The 17,895-nt window shown below is 41.6% G+C and overlaps 1 protein-coding gene across 1 annotated transcript in view; it reads right to left on the bottom strand.

Annotated features, from left to right (window-relative positions):
* The window catches only part of SEMA3D (semaphorin 3D), a 192,114-nt gene that overhangs the window by 10,739 nt on the left and 163,480 nt on the right, over positions 1–17,895 (bottom strand). The window contains exons 13-18 of the mRNA XM_045002540.1: positions 16,660–16,882; positions 13,510–13,598; positions 11,598–11,639; positions 9,831–9,988; positions 7,340–7,404; positions 5,063–5,202 (exon numbers count right to left, since the gene is read on the bottom strand). Of these exons, the coding sequence (XP_044858475.1) occupies positions 5,063–5,202; positions 7,340–7,404; positions 9,831–9,988; positions 11,598–11,639; positions 13,510–13,598; positions 16,660–16,882 (717 nt within the window). The remainder of the gene's footprint in view (positions 1–5,062; positions 5,203–7,339; positions 7,405–9,830; positions 9,989–11,597; positions 11,640–13,509; positions 13,599–16,659; positions 16,883–17,895) is intronic.

Genomic DNA, 17,895 nt, shown 5'->3' with positions numbered 1-17,895 from the left:
GACATGACCGCTTGGCAAACCTGCAGCCACAGGAGACTCTGGGTCAGGCTAGCCGAATATTTTTAAAAACCATAGGAGGCCAATGTTAATAGCTTTGCAGGGAACACTGGATTTGCTTTTTCTGGCCCTGACACCTATTATGTACATAACACAACACATAGGAATTTAAAAAGGAATAAACAAACAGCTGAGCTTAAGCTGCAGGAAATTCAGCACATTAAAGCTTTACGAACAAATGATGTACAGGCTTTTTTATTAATGCAAGTCACAAAAATGTTCTCCCACCAGTCAGTGACTAACCTTCCAAATATGGGAATAAACATGATCAATTGCGTGAGCAACACTAAATACAAAAGCACCAGATAATTGACTCATGACCCACCAAACCACAGGGAAACGCACTCTCCCTGGCAGCAGAATGACCTGGTGACAGCTCCTGTACCACAGGAGATCCTGTCCCCTCCCATAGGCCATTCTGACTGGAAGTAGGATTCTGAACCATGACCTTAAAGATGAAATGCAGGAGACATCCTGCTGGGCCAAAGGCTCCCAATCTAGTCTGGATTTTGCCCTTTCTCTCCCCTCAGGAAGCTGTATTGCATGTCATGGACAAAGCGTAACCATCTATTTGTAAAGTGAGGTTTAAAGATCTGCTGAAACATTCCAGCTACACCACTGTAACTAAAAGTCTGTAACTTAAGTTCCAGGTGCACTGAGTCATTCCCAAAGCATGGTATCGTCATCACAATAAGTTATACCTTTAAGACATGCACTACAATAACATACAGTGTTATTAGAGAAATATAATGCAGGAAGAGAGAGCAGAATATAGAACTGTAACAGGAAAAGTTATGGTAGGGTATTGACTGAGCAAAGATCAGGCTACATGTTAAATACAACTACCTTATTTCTGTTACATATGGTGTTTTAGTCAAAGTAAAGTGCATTAAAACCCCTCAACTTAATATCTCTCTATCTTTGGATTTTCTATAGAGGCGATCCATGTGGTATCCAATACTGAGGGAAAATTTTCAAACATGGGTGCCCAAAGGTAGACCATCTCTATAAAAAGACCCTGTGGTTCAGAGATGCCAAACACCAACAGAAGTAGTGAGTGCTCAGCATCTCTTAAAATCGGGCTGATTTATGTAGGTGGCTACACATGAATTTACTTTAGTAACCAATTTGAAAATGCAGCTTTATTAATTTTTTCTTTATCTTTAAAGATAACAAAAGAAAGAACAGCATTGTTGTAGCTGCGATGGTCCCAGGTGGAGACCAGGTGGATAGGTAGTATCTTTTATTGGACCAATTTTGGTTGGTTCAAGACCAGTTTCAAGCTTATACAGAGCTCTTGCCAACAGAAGTTGGTTCAATAAAAAATATTTCCTCACCCACCTTGTTTCTCTAAAAGGAAGAACATTTTTTTTTGTATTGAAATGCACCATCAGGATGATTCTGAAAAGGGAAATGGTGGTTGCCCCATTTTTTATGACAACAAAAACTAGATTGGGTCAAAATACTAGACATAGGAACAAGCATTTACCAGCAAGGATGGAGATGAGCTAATAGGCCTATCCTGTCTCTAATTGCTATGATCTTGAAAGTGAAAAAGGACTCTGGCTGGGGACTTTGGTGGGAGAAAAAGTATAAGAAAAAAAATCCAGAACATGGGCTCCAGTATCTATTTTATCAAAGATCAAACATCATGTGTATACTCCCATGGATATCTTGATTATCACTACAAAAGTGTTTTTTCTCCTGCTGACAATAGTTCATCTTAATTAATTAGCCTCCTAGAGTTGGTAGGGGAACTCCCACCTTTTCATGTTCTCTGTATGTATATATATCTCCTCACTATATGTTCCATTATATCATCCGATGAAGTGGGCAGTAGCCCACAAAAGCTTATGCTCAAATAAATTTGTTAGTCTCTAAGGTGCCATAAGTACTCCTGTTCTTTTTATGGATACAGACTAACGTGGCTGTGGCTCTGAAGCATGTGATAAGAAACTCTTTTCTTGCAGTTGACATTCATAACACAGAAAATACATCTGGAGAGTTTTCTTCTAAATGAGCCCAGTGGTTAATATGGCATTTTATCAAAGCTTTACTTTTCTCATATAAATATTTCAGATGGTTTACATAGTGCGAGCCTATTAAACGTTGTGAAAGGCTGCTAATGTGTGCTGGGTGCATATTAGAGATGCAAATGCCATAAAGCATATGCACACACCCCCTTATGCCCTTCACACCAGATCCTTGACTCAACTCCTCAAACCAGCTGTTGAATCCGATGATGTAGGGGAGTCCCTGGGTAGCATAAAACCCACATGGCTGGACTCTACACTGTGTTCTCATGGCCTGGCTTAGGAAATGCACCCAGAGCATGCTGGCATATTGGCTATTTGCGGCTATTACAAGTTGGTGAAAGTTTGCCCAGCCCTTAGCCTGCTCTAATGTAGCCAAAGGCCAGTTTGGCCTTAAGCCAGCTCCACGATCAAGTGAGATGGAAAGGTGGTTTAAAGCCACCTTTCTTTTGCTCACCATCAGCGGCACCAATTGAGTCTTTGATTTCTAACAAAATCTGAGTTTTTTCCAACTGGGTTGCACAAAACTCAGGGAGGAAAACTAGTCTTGTTAAAACATCAGACAGAGCCAGGAGTTTCAACTTCTGATTTAGCTACAGGAATGAACCCACGGAACCCACCAACCCTGTTGTATCTCAATTTCCCAACATGAAAAATGAAGATGAAAATGCTTAACCAACTTTGCAAAGAACTTTCAGATCTAAGAGGATTAAACATTATCTTTATTAAATATACCTTCTTCAGATGTAATATTTGATTAACATTTGTAAATCCTTTTGAGAACCTTGGTTAGGTATTACAGAGGTGGAAGGTTGTTTTTATAATGACTGTGGCTCATCTAAGCACCAATCAAAGTTTCCTGTTCTGGAATATTCTAGAGCATGTGCCTAACTTTAAGCATGTGCTGAAATCCCTTTGAAAACAACAGGACTTAAATAATTGCTCAACTGTTTTCATAAATTGGGTTGGATGTAATCACGTATGTAAGTGCTTTTCTGAAGTGCACCCCTACTGAGGTAAGGAATACCGTTTCTTGAACAAGAGAGTCAAAGATAAAACAATTAGGGAAGAATTACAATATTTCTGGAGTGCTTAATATAGGTCTTCCAAGCCGTGTGCAGTACAGTTTTCAGTTTAGCCACCTGTGTTTATTAGTGTTCTTTGGCCATTCTCCAGACATACCAGCAGGCCTGCTGACGAGAATATAATATAATTTTTCAAGTATGTGGTATTGATGGATGTCAAAGATAGTGTTTTAAAACACTATAACTTTACCTAAGGCTTTAAGCCTGGGGCATGAGACATGCTAGATATATAAATACATTTGTTATGTGTTCATGCTCAGTGGTGAAGTTCACTTTGCCAAGCTTGAGTATGCAGGGGTTGGTACAACAAAAGTACCCCAAAGCCAGGGCCTGCAGACAGTCCTGTTTCTCCTGCTCACATGGTGGAAAAGCAGCTGCAGCCTGAACTACTTGCACATAAAATAGATTATCTGACTCCCAAGGTTAGCGCATCCATCACTACTCTCCATGGCCCACTACTGTTGTCCTAGCCCTCATGTGGCATCCCACATGGCAACTTTCCCCAAAGAGCCCAGATGGTTCTCAGAGTCCTCTGCAATACAGAGCTATCACCTCACAAGAATCAGCCATGGCTAGACTTTCTTGGCCCTTAGAAAGAAAGAGAGAAATCTTGCCATCACAGTCAATGGGAGAGTTGCTAGCGCCCACAATCAATGGAAGGCTGAACCATAAACCATGGTGCATATTTAATAGTTCCGATAGGACTCTGATATTTAAACTCTGCTTGAGCTTGAAAGAAAAACAATTCAATCTGGTTCAGATCCAAAGGCATAACTAACTAAAGACTGGTATGAACATTGAACAATAAAGCTCATCTAAAGCCTTCGACCAGCTTATCTCCCCCTTTTCACTACCACCACAGTTGTGATGACTACACAGATGGTAGAGAGTGGCCTGAGATGGAAAATGGCTTGTAGGAGGGCAAAAGGCATGCTCTGTGAGGGGTCCTTAGGTTTGAAAGTCAGTCCAAACCAGTCCCAATGTGTTGACCTTCAGGACATGCTCTAATGCCCATTGGTTTTTCACTAGCTATGAGAGGACTCCGTGGGAAATTATAAAGATTGTAAGTCAGGAGACATTTTGGGTGCTGGTCCCAGATGACAGAATTAACTCCCCCAGGAATAGGGTGACCAGATGTCCCAATTTTATAGGGACAGTCCTGATTTTTGGGTCTTTTTTTTATATAGGCTCCTATTACCCCCCACCCCCATCCTGATTTTTCACACTTGCTGTCTGGTCACCCTACCCAGGAACTAAGGACCACTGGAAACAACCCCACTTTCAACTTCAAGTGCAAGTGGCACTTCTTCCACCTGCCTTCTCCAACTTAACACAGAGGAGCACAAACATTTAAAAAAATCTGAAACCCAACACAATCATAATAAAAGCCACTCCATTGTACATACAATTCTCCTTCTAGGGACAGGAGGAGAGAAAGAATCAACTTCACAGGAGAGATGTTCATCACCACACTTAATTGGAAGGTTCACAGATACTAGGGTGATGAGGGTGGTATGGAAACTTATAGAGGGCAGAAGATTCTGAATGTGGTTTTGATGCTGAGTTATTCCATGTGTTAATTATTGGGGGAAAAGGTGTTACTGGAGTAGTCTGTCTTTTTAAAATGCACCCAAGACTGTTTACAGCAAAGGTTGGGGTGTTGTTTTTTTTAGTGAGTAGAATAAATAAAATAAATCTGCCTGTAGTACAGTGCAAATGGCCTCTCTCCTACCCTCTCTATGCCCCAAATGGTGATACCAGAATGCTACATGATCCCTCAGGTGAAGCAAGGAAAAGGAAAACATCTACTAATCCCAATAACTCCTGCCTTCGAATACTCAGCTGAATTCTCCACTGAGGAAGCTTGCCTTGTTGCCTATAACTTACCTCTTCTCGGTGTTCTTCTCCAGAGCGTTGAATATACCACCTAATCGAGGCTTGCTGGGACTTAGGAATGCATTCCAGAAAAGTTGAGTTAAATTCAATGCCAAAAATCACCTTTTCATCAGTAGTTTCATGACTAATGCCTGGAAAGCAAACATGGTACCGAAGATTAACCCTGACCTGATTTTTAAAGCAATAGGAAAATAGACTGATTCAGAACAGATGCTACAGGAGCAAGTGAATTATAAAAAAAGACAAAGGAAACTTAACTTTTAGCTTAAAATCTAACAGCTAGGATTTAGAGGTGGCTGCTAAATTTCCTCCACTGCAACTTTTTTTTTAGAGCAGTTAATAAAATCTGTACCACTGACTTATTTATGTTTAAAGAGATACAGCCACTTCTGGTGAATTCAATATTTTACCTGCATTTTTCCTCTGTTCCATCCTCTGTGCACCCAGTGGAGACTGAGCAGAGTAGAGGCGGGGTAGCCATAAGTGCTGGTTGTAGTTCCACCAATTCTGAGAGCCACCAGGGGCCGCTTTAGCACCCTGCATACTTTAGAGCAGCCTCAAGGCTATCTGAAATAACTCCCTTTTAGTGGCCATCTACTAGGCAGTTACTGCTGGAGCTTGGTGTGTTCCAGATAGGGCGCTGAACTAGAAGTAAGGAGACTTGGCTTCTTCTCTTGGCTCTGCCAATGACCTTGAAAAAGTCACTCCACCTCTCTGGGCTGTTGTTTCCCCTCCCAGCCTTTGTCTGTCTTGTTTATTTAGATTGCAAGATCTTCAGAGCAGGGATTGCCTCTTGCACTCTGTTGGTGCAGTGTCTAGCTCAATAGGGCCCTAGTCACAACTGGATCTGGGAGGTGCTATCTGTTGTGTATTTGGTTGTCATTATATAATTATTATCTATTATTTATAGTTATTATTATTAATCTGCCAGGGGCTGGAAGTGGGGTGGCACAAGGTCATCTGAACCTGTTTTACAGCACCAGGGGAAATACCCACCTAGCTGCTAAAGCTAGCCAGACATTCCATTTTTGCCACCATACTGGGGCTCAGGATGGAGTTCATATTAGTGAAACATCTAAGTAATTTTGTATTTGTTCATCAAAGACAGTAACTTCAATAACCATTTCTCTACAAAGAGATACCTGACTGCAGCAGTCGGGATGGCATCCCTACAGCAACCCTAAGCTCTGTGGCATATCTCAGATACCACTATGTAGTAATTGTGGGGTGAATCGTGAGAGTGCAATCCCAGCCCCTTTGAAATCAATGGGAGTTTGGCCGTTAACTTCAATGGAACCAGGATTTCACCCTGACCTTTTAATGATCCCTGCGGTATATAAGCACAGTGAGAGCCCAGTATATCGTGCAACAGACTGGTCATTGATCTCATGGCAGACAGCCCTAATTTTTGCTGTGAAATACGCTGAGTTCTGCAGCAGGCTTCCAGCACCAAAATGACACGAAAATAATCAAAGATTGATCAAAGGTAGCAGCTTCTATTAGCTCAAAAATTAAACTCAGCAATACTACCAATACTGTTGTGACTGGGCTGTTCATTTTAATAACTGAATGTAAAAACCCCAGACTAACTCAAACTTCAGTTTTGAAAGCTTTTCTTTTATTTTACGCTGCCACAGAAATTGCAGTGTAACCGCAGGATTTAGCATTGACAGTACACTCTGTAAGTGAACTGCAGCAGTTGCCAAGGGAGTGAGCCAGACTGTTTGGCAGCTGGGAGAGGGGGATTTCTTGTTGAGGGAAGAGGAAGCTCATGTTAATAGGGGGAGTGTTTAAGTAGCTGCATGGAGGGGGAACTGGAGGGTTTGGCAGCTGGAACAGGGGTTGGGACTTATTAGGGGAGGAAAAAGGAGCATTTCCTGCTTCCTCAAAGGTTTTCTTACTTGGATTTCTCTCCAGATACTCTGCAAAGGAGCATAGGTCCTGGCATCTCACTCATGTGGGGTATGGGGTATTCACATCAATTGTCTTATTTCTCCCCTGATGCGGGTTTCTGCTGGTGTCTCTCTTGCATGGAGTGGGGGGTGGAGGGGAGGGAGAAGTTGTTTTCGCCATTTGCTTCTTTTAAGTTCCCATGGCTCAGTGAGTCTAACTGCTGGATGAGGGCTGAATGGAGAGAATTTGGGGATTCTAACTGCCTGGGCATTAGCTGCCCAGATATCTGCAGAGGCCTAGTTCCAAAGAGCATAATAAAAAGACAGACACACTGACCGTACACATCTTGTTGGAAGAAGAGGCGCAAATACTTACTTTCTTCCACGTCCCAGCACTGAGCGACTGGGTCTCCATATTTGACATCTTGCCTCCTGGCTCGCCTATAATAAAAGCATTAAAATTTGTAACACTTGAGGCATAATTGTTGGAATTCAGTAACAAAATGCAGAGGAGCTCGGCAGATGTGGGACCGCAGCACTCCTGCCCTATCGTTGGCAATTGCAGCCCTAAGTAAATCCAGCCTCGCTCTCAAGTGGCATGTGACACAGATAGATTTGTACAAATGGCACAAAGAGACAGGCCGGTGATTTAAGAAAATCACTGTGGGGAGACTGATCTGCCTAGAAAAGGGTGAGGGCAATCTAGTGGCAGAGACAGCTTCCAAATCAGCTATAGATGCTCTGCCAGATCTAAAGGCAGAACAGATGTTGTGTTCTGGTGGGCCAGATCATCTTGGAAACCATCAGAACCCTCAACACCGTACATCATGTAAACCTACGAGTTTCAACAGACCACATTCCTGACGCGTTTCAAGGCCAACACAGTGTAATGTCAACTACTGAATTTTCTAAAACAAGCAATGCTGGAAAAGCGTAGGTGCTGCTTCAGATGGAACAATGTTGAGAACAGCAACTACGGAGTACGGTTTGGGGAACTTTAAGTAGATATCAACAGAGCAGGGGATTGGGAGTCAAGATTCCTGGATTCTTTTCCCAGTTCCGCTATTTAATTGCTTAGTGATCTTTGGGCGAATTACTTAACCTCTCTGTGACTGTTTTTTGGTTTAATTAAAATAATATTGATAATACTTAGCTCTTACGAACTTTTGTCCGTAGATCTCAAGAGGATAAATCTACTTATTTTCATTCTTCAGATGGGGAAACTGAGGCATAGAGAGGCAAAGTGACTTCCTCGAGGACACACTATGAGCCAGCGTCAGAGATGGCAATAGGACCTTACAAGTGCAAAGCACAGCAATGTCTAAATGGAAGAGCTGGTTCCTGATGCCGATGTGTCCATTTGGAGAAGAGACTTAAATATGCCGGGAGCACAGTGTGCCAGGTTGCTAGACCAAGCTAAAGGAAAATATGCAAGTAACTGGCCTATGGAAGATGCACAAAGCAAAACACCAATCCCTTCTTCTGGAGCCTCGAACCCACAAAGCTTTGACCTATCCACCAAGCCAGGGAGCTCTATAAATAAATGAGCCCTCATTCTCTGTCTCCGCATGCAGTGGAAAGAAAGCATTGCAGCCTTCAGCCACCCCATGGGGCATAACTTGTCCATTGAATCTTAGCTTTTATATTTCTCTTTTCATTTACATTTCTCTGAATTTATTCTAGTTCACTTTGGCTTAGGGGAGAATGTACATGGTTGCGCAATGAATGATACAATAACCCACAACTCATTAACTACAATAGCTCATTTAATCATTTAGGCCCAGTACTGCAGTCCTTAAAGAAGCAAAACTCTTATCACAGACAGCAACCATGGGCCTTTATTGTAAGCAGAGCTGGGCAACATTTTTCAGATGATTAGTTTATATGCCAAAAAATGCAGTTTCAGCCCAAAAATCTTTGTATGTGTGTGTGTAATTTTTTGATTCAAACCAAATTTTGTTTCAATTTTTTGGAACTGCCAGCAAACCAAAAAATCAGTTATTCGCTCCAATTGTAAGGACTGCCCACAGGCCAGTTTCATCGAAGGGGTGGAAGAGGAGGCTGAGGAAAAGCCTTGGAATAGTGGCCTGAACTGAGAAATTCTGGCTGACCCAGTCAGAATGCTAGTAGGGGGAGCTAATGCCAACTCAGTAACTCTATTAGCCTTCTAGAGTACAGCATGAAATCCCTCCATCTGGCTCAGGGAGAGTTCAGAAACGGCTCCCGTGGTCCTTTCTCTTTTGGGAGGCTGGTGCTGCAGCTGGTATTAGCCCAGCAAAGCACTTGTGTAACCTATACCAACACACTATGGCTCTCTGTTCTTCACTAGTCCATGGATAGAGGTTTGTAAACTCTAAAGCACTTGAGCCATGAGACCTGTGTCTTTTAGCTTAGACAGCAGCAGCTCATCCTTTCAGTTCCTGCTGCTGACGACCCACCCAGGGGTATCGTGTGGGAGTCACACTCCCCATTGTGATTGTGCCTGGCTCCCATGCAGAGGCACAAGTATCGGAGGCTCTTTGAATTACTTCCCTCCTTTGCACACTCATGCAGAGCCAGACACAATTTAGCCCTTAGCCTCATAACTTGGTATCTTAAAGCACGTAGCATAACAATAAATATGGTGATCTTGTTATGTTAGATGCCCTAGCGCAGTTATCACTATTCATATTAAAGTGCTGCACTGTTTTCATAGCACTCCCAGCAAAACATGGACAAAGTTATGTCTACAATTTACCTAAAAAAACATGCTGAAAAAGTGCAATTTGTTTTTGCTGGCCTAGAAACTCAGTGGGAACCTCTGAAGCCCTTAATGTAGGGTATATGAGTGGGTGGATTTTCCATAGGAACTCTATACATATTCTTACCTTTTAGAAGTTGGTGCATATCTGGAACACGAGTTTCCATCCCAAGCGCAGTATGGGTCTCTGGCAAGGCAGCAGTCTGCACAAGCCTTCCCATACGTGTGACATCTGTGCAGGGAGAGCTGAACCAATCCATCTTTGGAACCAATGTACAATTGTTGCTGCAAATCAGGCAAAGTGAATGAATTAGAAGCATTCTTCAAGCAATTATTTTAAATCTTCTCTTTCTCGCTACCACCCTTGCAATCTTTCAATCTTGGCCCAGATTGTATTGAACGGGAGAGAATTTAACATTTATTGTAAAATGTTTCTCAGGGCACTGTGTGTGCTAGCCAGTTTCCATCCATTGCAGATGACATGATGGTGGAAAGGGGCTATGGAACTGGAAGGACAAGGATCTAAAACCCTGGTAGGATGTTGGCATGAATTTACAATATCAAAAATCAGCAGCAATCTACAACAAAAGTAATTTTACTAATAATTTGATAGAGGAAGACAGGTCTTGCTTTTAATCTCAACGGTCATGGGGCTCATTTCTGGTTTATGTCTAATGTTCCTAAAAGCTCATGCTTCAGGGTTTCAGATGGTCACCTGCACAGGTCAGGAAGGGATTTTTCCCCCTCCAATGTATTTTTTTATCTCCTTCCTCTGAAGCATCAGGGATGGCCCTGGCTGGAGATGGGATATTGGATAGGGTGGGCCACGGTTCTGAGGTAACATTGAGCAGTCTCTCTCTCAGGTGCTTGGCTGGCTGATTCTTGCTCAAAGGGTCTAACTGATTGTCACATGCAAGGTTGCAAAGGCATTTTTGCCCAGATCAAATTGGCAGTGACCTTGGGGATTTTTGTCTTTCTCTGCAGCATGTGGGTGCAGGTCACTTGCTAGGATTACCTGGGTATATCTCACCTAATCATTTCCCTGCCATTGCAGAGACCTCAGGTACTGTGCACCTCGGTCTCTTGCCTACTCTCTGCTGTAGCACATAACAGTTCAGTTTCTTGTGGGCTGTAATACTTGGTTCTAATTTCAGTTGTTGGGTTTAACGTGCGGGTCCTGGGTGGTGTTGGTGGCCTGTAGCATACAGGAGGTCAGACTAGATGGTTTGGTAGATGGCCTGTAACACACAGGAGGTCAGATGAGATGGTTTGGTGGTCCCTTTGGCTTTAAACTATGACACTGACCTGGAATTTGGGATATCTGGATGACCTCGGGCAAATAACTTTCCCTCTCTGTGCTTCAGTTCTTTATTTAAAATGGGGAATAATAATACTTCCTTTCTCCCACCTTTTGTGACTTGTGTAGTTAGACTGTAAACTCATAGCTTGGGGACTGCCTCTTACTATGTGTACGTACAATGACTGGCACTGTGGGGCCTTGATCCCTATTTGAGATCCCTAGTTCTGCTGCTTGTAATAGCGATACTATAACCAATAATAAAATAATAATGTCTCAATGAATTAATAGAGAATACAGAGTCAAATTTTTGTTATATGTGGAAAATATGTGTGTTATCTTAATTCACAAATCCCACATCCATATGACTAAGGATTTGTATCCATGAGTAATTACCTGTTTGTGCATACAAACTACTATTTGCGAGCAAATGTCAATTTTCCAGGCAAATTAGTTCACACTATACTTTCCAGATGCAGCTTAAGTGGCAGCCTTTGAAAATTTGGCCAACAAGCAACAGATGTCACCAGCAAAGCAACAAGCTAAATGCTCAAAATACCAAACTATTCATGTGAATTAAACAAGTGTGCGAATTACCTGCTTCAGGGACATCTCCATAGTTGAGATAAATGTTGGATGCTGAAAAATTAAAGAGTGAATGTCAGTGTACCTGTTCATTGACATTTGCTTCTGTCTTTAATAGAAAAGATGACATATCTTAACACCTGCCTAACAACAAAATAAAGAAAACTACAGATCAATTTAATTGGTTTATCCAGATGTGAAAAAATATCAGAAATACGGAAATACTTGCTTCCAGAAATAAATGCCAGCAAATATTTTCTGCTACTTGCCAGTAGATGATTTTTATCCAGGAAGATTGTAATTCACCCTGCACAGAGGACCAGCACCAGATCTAAAAACTCAATTTAAGCACTATTCTGAAGGCTTAAATGAGACTTAAAGTGTGCATAGGTTGCTCCTCTGCACCAAGGGTGAATTTTACCTCTAGTGAAGCCAGTGGATGTTGTGCCAACGACTGTAGTAAGAACAGGATGGTCCTGGTATATTATTTATGCTCTATCACATAATGCAACATCTAAGCCTATTGTTTAATTTTGATGTGGCTTTAGGAATAAGGAATGGTTTGCAGCTGCTCTTTCCTCTTCAATTTTCCATATTAAAAAAAATGTAGAGGTAACATTTATAAAGTAGAGGACTGTCTGCTAAGCAAACCCCAAACCTTTTAGTGTTAAATATGATATGGCATGTTTGCCCTTGACGTTATGTTATAAGAATGCAGCAAATTGGTGTACACACTGAAACTCCTGATTACTTGGCAGACAGTCGAGCAATCTTGGTATTTTCAAAGAAATATTTATAATTGGTGTTCATTGCAGTGGAAAGAGGACATTAAGAGCCTTTAAATCAAGAGGATTCTCATCCTATAGATGATTATTAAAAGGCACCATAGAGAGATTAACTCAGTAATATCAGTTTTACAGAGCCCGCACTAGTGCTGGGTGAACTCACTGTGTCTGATTTCAAACCCACTTGATCATTGTGAATTAGAAAGATCGACTACGACCCCACTGTTCTTTGGCTTGCACTGCACTTAGGAGAGAATCTATGAAAAAAGGGCAGATGGTGGGGAGAAAGGAAAACACTAATGAAACAGTAAGGTGAAAAATGAAGTAGAGCTGGATGCAATGAAAAGGGAACAGCAAGAGACTGCCAAAAAGGAGGAGAGAGAAACACTGGAATGAAAAAATAAATCAGCAGGCACATTCTATTCTGCATTACACTGGTGTAAATCCAAATCAACTCAACTGCCATCAACAGAGTTAATCAGGATTTATGTCAGTGTAATAGAGAGCAGAATTTGGCCCAGGATATATACCATTTATAGGCAACTCACTGGAGCTGGCCTGACTCTCTCTGACATTCTACCAGCATTGCCAACCCCAAGCACACAAAAACCTTGAATCAGGCTCCAGAATAAACTCACCCCAAAACAAAACAAATCAAGAGATTGATTTAAAAATCATTAGACTTTAAACAATCACAGATATTTTGTTCATTTTATTTGTCTTGTGTTTTTTGTTTGTTTTGTTTTTAACCTTGATCGTTCGTGTTTCAAGGTTTCCTCCACAACCATGAGGGTTGAAAACATTTTTTAAGTGATAACAGGGATTGTAGGACTCCAGAAGCTGAGGCTTTAAGAAAAACACTAAAAATCAAGCAGTGTTGGTGAGACAGCTGAGAAAACTGTGAGTTGGCAGCAGTGTTGTACATAAAAGACTTCCTAGGAGCTTGAAAATTGATGTTCTTTTTGATTCAATCATCTTTGGAAAACCAAAGGATCTCAATGTTAAAAATAAAATAAGTTTGGGAACTTGCACTAGTTCTGAGAAATGAATTGCTTCAGAGGTTGAACTCCACAAGGCTTAAAACTTCCCTAAACTATTCTCTGATGCTGTTCAAACACTCAGTGGCTGTTAAAGCTTACCTTGAAAATCTGCAGCTCTTCCAGGACTACCTCCTCCATAGTCCACTTCTCCTTTGTAATACTCACAACTTTCAGTACCGTTCCTGTGTCTGAAACAAAGGTATGTAGTATACAAAGCAGTGCTTGTGTTTCAGTATTTAAGTACAGTTCTGTTTCTAACTGACTTCATATTGACTCCCCTTCCCATTCTTTTTCTAAGTGATGCGCTAAACTTCAGTTATAAAGAAGATAAAAAAGAAACTAGACATCAGGGATCATGCTTAATGTAGCAAGGAATTTGCTTTCTAAATACATCTATCCATCCCAGGTACTTGTATGGCCCCCATCACTCTAATGTCTGTGCAACTCACAATTTTTAATGTATTTAACCTCAGAATACTCTGTGAGACAGTGCTATTAGCCCCATTTTACAGATAGGGAACTGAAGCACAGCAAGATAGCTCAGTGGTTTGAGCATTGGCCTGCTAAACCTAGGATTATGAGTTCAATCCTTGAGGGATCCATAGGGATCTGGGGGGAAATTAGTACTTGGTCCTGCTAGTAAAGGCAGGGGTCTGGACTCAATGACCTTTCAGGGTCCCTTCCAGCTCTATGAGATAGGTATATCTGCATAAGACTTGCCCAGTCTCACAACAGACATTTGTGGGGGAAGCAAGAAATTTAACTAAGGTCTATGGAGTCCCACTCAAGTGCCTTAGCTACTGGATCATCCTTCTTTTTCTGTAAGAACGTATCTATTTAAACAGTTTTAAGGGCCTAAAGTCCTTTGCTGAATAGGGGGTCTTAGTGACTACCTATGCAGCGTGGTGTGATCAGACTTAAAATGGAATTGAAGTGCTTTTAAAATTACTCTAAACAGTTGTTTAAGATCCCAAAGCATTAAGGGTGGAGCCCTCACACCTGCTGAGGCCCAAATGTGGGACACTGTGTGACACTGACCCAAAGTCAGGGATACAGAAATGTTACTCATGCAAGAGATTTAAATCGCAATGGGAGCCCTTATTTTAATGTAAATGACTCTTTGGATCATCTCAGCTCCATGATTCTGCATTTCTGATGTAACTAAATTCCAGCCATAATAGTGAAGGGACACCAAAGCTGTGTGGCATTTACGTATTTGGGATTGCAATGAGTGACACCCAGTTGAGAGGTGTGCCTGAACAAGGCCCTTCGCAACACTCACATCCCACTCGGCCCTAACAGGGGACTCATGAGCTGCATAAAGCCCTGTGTGTGGGTTGCACATTTTCCTGACAGAATACGGTGTACATAGGGAGGCAGGTTGGAAGTCTAGTGAACTGAGCATTAGGCATCCTGGAGTTCTAACCCCACCTCTGTCATTGAGTCACTGGGAGGCTTTCAGAAACTCTGTGCCTCAGGTTTCTGACCTCAGCAGAAATTACAACGCCTCCCTACCTCAAAGGGAAGATAAAATTCATTGACATTTGCAAATCCCTATTAAAGATATCAGGCTTGATCATCTCCTGGGACTCCTCAGTGCTGTACATTCCAGTTGGTGGAGTCCCAGCATTGCAAGGGAGCTAGCCAACCCTGCCCCCAAAACACAGAGGCTGGTGAAGGGACATGGCCTGGATGTCTGGAAGAAGCAAGGCAGGACTGAATCAAGTCCATTCAGTACTAAATAGTATGTGTAGTATTAAAACAACAAATACATACATTTTAAAGCAAAGTAGGAGACTACAGCTGATGACATCCCTAGCACCTTAAGTGGAAGTTACAAAATGCACTACCTGCCTTCTGTTTTGTAATGCCCATACTCTTATCTAGGCTTGCATAGATACAAAAGGCTTCAGCTGGAATGTCTATACATAACAGGCAGCCTTTCTAAATTCTCTAGCAGCATTGGTTGAACATGTTCAAACATAGTTTAAGCTCCTGATCTTCTGGTGACCAAAACCTCCCCAGTTATTTGGTGTATTTTTATGCACTCATTACATAATCTTTGAAATATTATCTTTCAGCCTGAATTTCCACAGGATAGATTTAAAATATAAAATGAAATAAAACCATGTACTTCTGGGGAAAAAAAGAGCTCACTTTTTAACTAAAAGGTGCTGGCGTTGATAATTTTCTCTTTATTCAAATTATGGAGCACTACCTAGTGACTACATGGTACCTAACCACCTCCAAATCTCTACACTAAAGAAGAATTATGAGGAAGAATTAGATGTCAGTGCTATCTATCAATGCCTAAACTGACAGGAGGTTATTAATCTAATATAAGTTCATTTTGTATGATAACCTACTGCAGTAGAGGATAGCACAAAACTGAATGCAAATTCTAGAACACACCAAAACAATATTCCATTTGTTAGGCCGCAAATCTACCTTTTTTGAATGTATGTTTAATTTTTTCATAACTTTTCAGCATGTGTAATGTATGACTGATTATGTGTGTGCATGTTGTGTGTATGCTTCAGATGTATATTTTATACCTGAATTGTAGGGGTTTCACGGTATTTGAAAGTGCATGATTACTTTCCTCCTTTCATTGCTGTCAGAAAGACTTCATTCAGAGAGGCAAAGCAATAAAGGTCCTCCAAGATTGCGGCAGTGCTTGTTCCTGGATAGCCAACTGTGCTGTGAGAGCAAGTCACCCTGAAGTTCTTCCTCATGCTAAAATCCCAGTCCATCTCACTCTTCACTCATTGGCCTGAACTGTATGGATGCTGGAAGACACCTTATGACACCTTGTTTGCTAGTGAAATTAGTACTTGTGAGAAAGGCTGAGTTGAAAACCCTGGAGACTTAAGTCCTGCACCTGAGATATCAATGGCTCGGAAATTCACTCCTTTCCAGTTTTGTCCCAAATTGTCCAAATTTGTTGAACTTCAGGGCATGCTGCAAAATTCATCTATGTTGTAAAGGGGAGGCAGTGTGGCCTACTGGAGTGTGACTCAGGAAACCTGGGTTCTATTCTTGGCTCTGCCACTGGCCTGCTGGGTGATCTTGGGCAAGTCACTTCACCGTTCTTTGCCTCAGTTTCCCCATCTGTAAAATGGGAATAATGATACCTCTTTGGTAAATGGAAAGATTTTTGATAGATTAGGACCCCAAATGATCTTCTTTAACCTATTTAGCTTTCCTATGACATTGCCCTTGAAGAACTACGAGAGCTCTTTAATTTACCTGTGCCTAGGAATATAACATCATACTGCCCATCTTCCGCCATGACATGATCCACCACAATCTGTGTCAGTCTGTAGTCCACATTGATTCTAGTAAATACAGGTCCTCCAGTCATCGGGTAAACTGACTTGTACATCAATGGATGGCGTTTTATAAAACTAATGACATCATCTGGAAAATCTCTGGTAGATTTAATCAACGGGTCGTATGTTTTGCTTGGGCACTGAACACAAGAAAGGGAAAAAGAAGATAAACAAGAGAACATTAAGAAAAAATATTGATTACTTTGAAGTGTTCATTTCTGTGTTAGGAAAACTTATTCACAAACAGTGCGGGGAGATGAATGTTTAGTATAACGGAAAAATTGTCTCACTCACTTGGAAACAGCGTTTAACATATAGGGTGCTTAGGGTGACCAGATGTCCTGATTTTATAGGGATAGTTCCGATGTTTGGGACTTTTTCTTATATAGGCACCTATTGCCCCCCCAGCCCCTGTCCCGATTTTTCACACTTGCTGTCTGGTCACCCTAACAGTGTTACACAGAGTCCACTGAAGTCAGTGGGAGCTGCTGGGTGCTAAGCCCTATTGAAAAACGAACCACTTGTTTACATGCCTAAATACGGAATTAGGAGTGTAACTTTAGACAACCATTGTTTTTAAACCTTGGCTTTTGTGTGTATATTGTAACTGTTTATAAAGCATGAATGACAGCGATAAACCCAAGATTTCATCCAGAGGGAAAGTAATTTGGCCTAGAATTGGAATAGCTCATGGTGTTTCAAGTTTTCTAGTCACCAATGCGTGGAAGCACACTGGGCTGTTCAAAAAGACCATCCAAGAACTCTCTGCATTGGATTCTTCAGCTTGCCACTTTCCCCCTTGTTTTTCCACTTCCCTCTCCTCTTTTCATTTTTCATGTCTTTGAAAGCCTGTCCCTTTTATCCTCATTTCTGTTTTTCTCTGCTCCACTGATTTTCCTTTAGCTTCTAAAACTCTCTGAAACTTCATCATTTGTTTCCACTAGACTCTTGCCACTTCTCCTCAGTAATATAAAATTCAGATCCTCGCACTATCACTCTCTTTCACAAAGGAGATGCAGTTTCTGGTGTCACTTATTCAGCTGGCCAATCCAGCAGCCCTTCCTCAGGCAGACCTTCCACTGATGTCAGTGGGAGTACAGGTCAGTTGCCAGGTTGGGATAGTAAGGGTTGGCAGGCAGTGCTAGTAGGAAGG

The sequence above is a fragment of the Mauremys mutica genome, chromosome 1 (assembly GCF_020497125.1).
Source record: "Mauremys mutica isolate MM-2020 ecotype Southern chromosome 1, ASM2049712v1, whole genome shotgun sequence".
NCBI lineage: Eukaryota > Metazoa > Chordata > Testudines > Geoemydidae > Mauremys > Mauremys mutica.
This window is presented reverse-complemented; position numbering and strand designations above follow the sequence as displayed.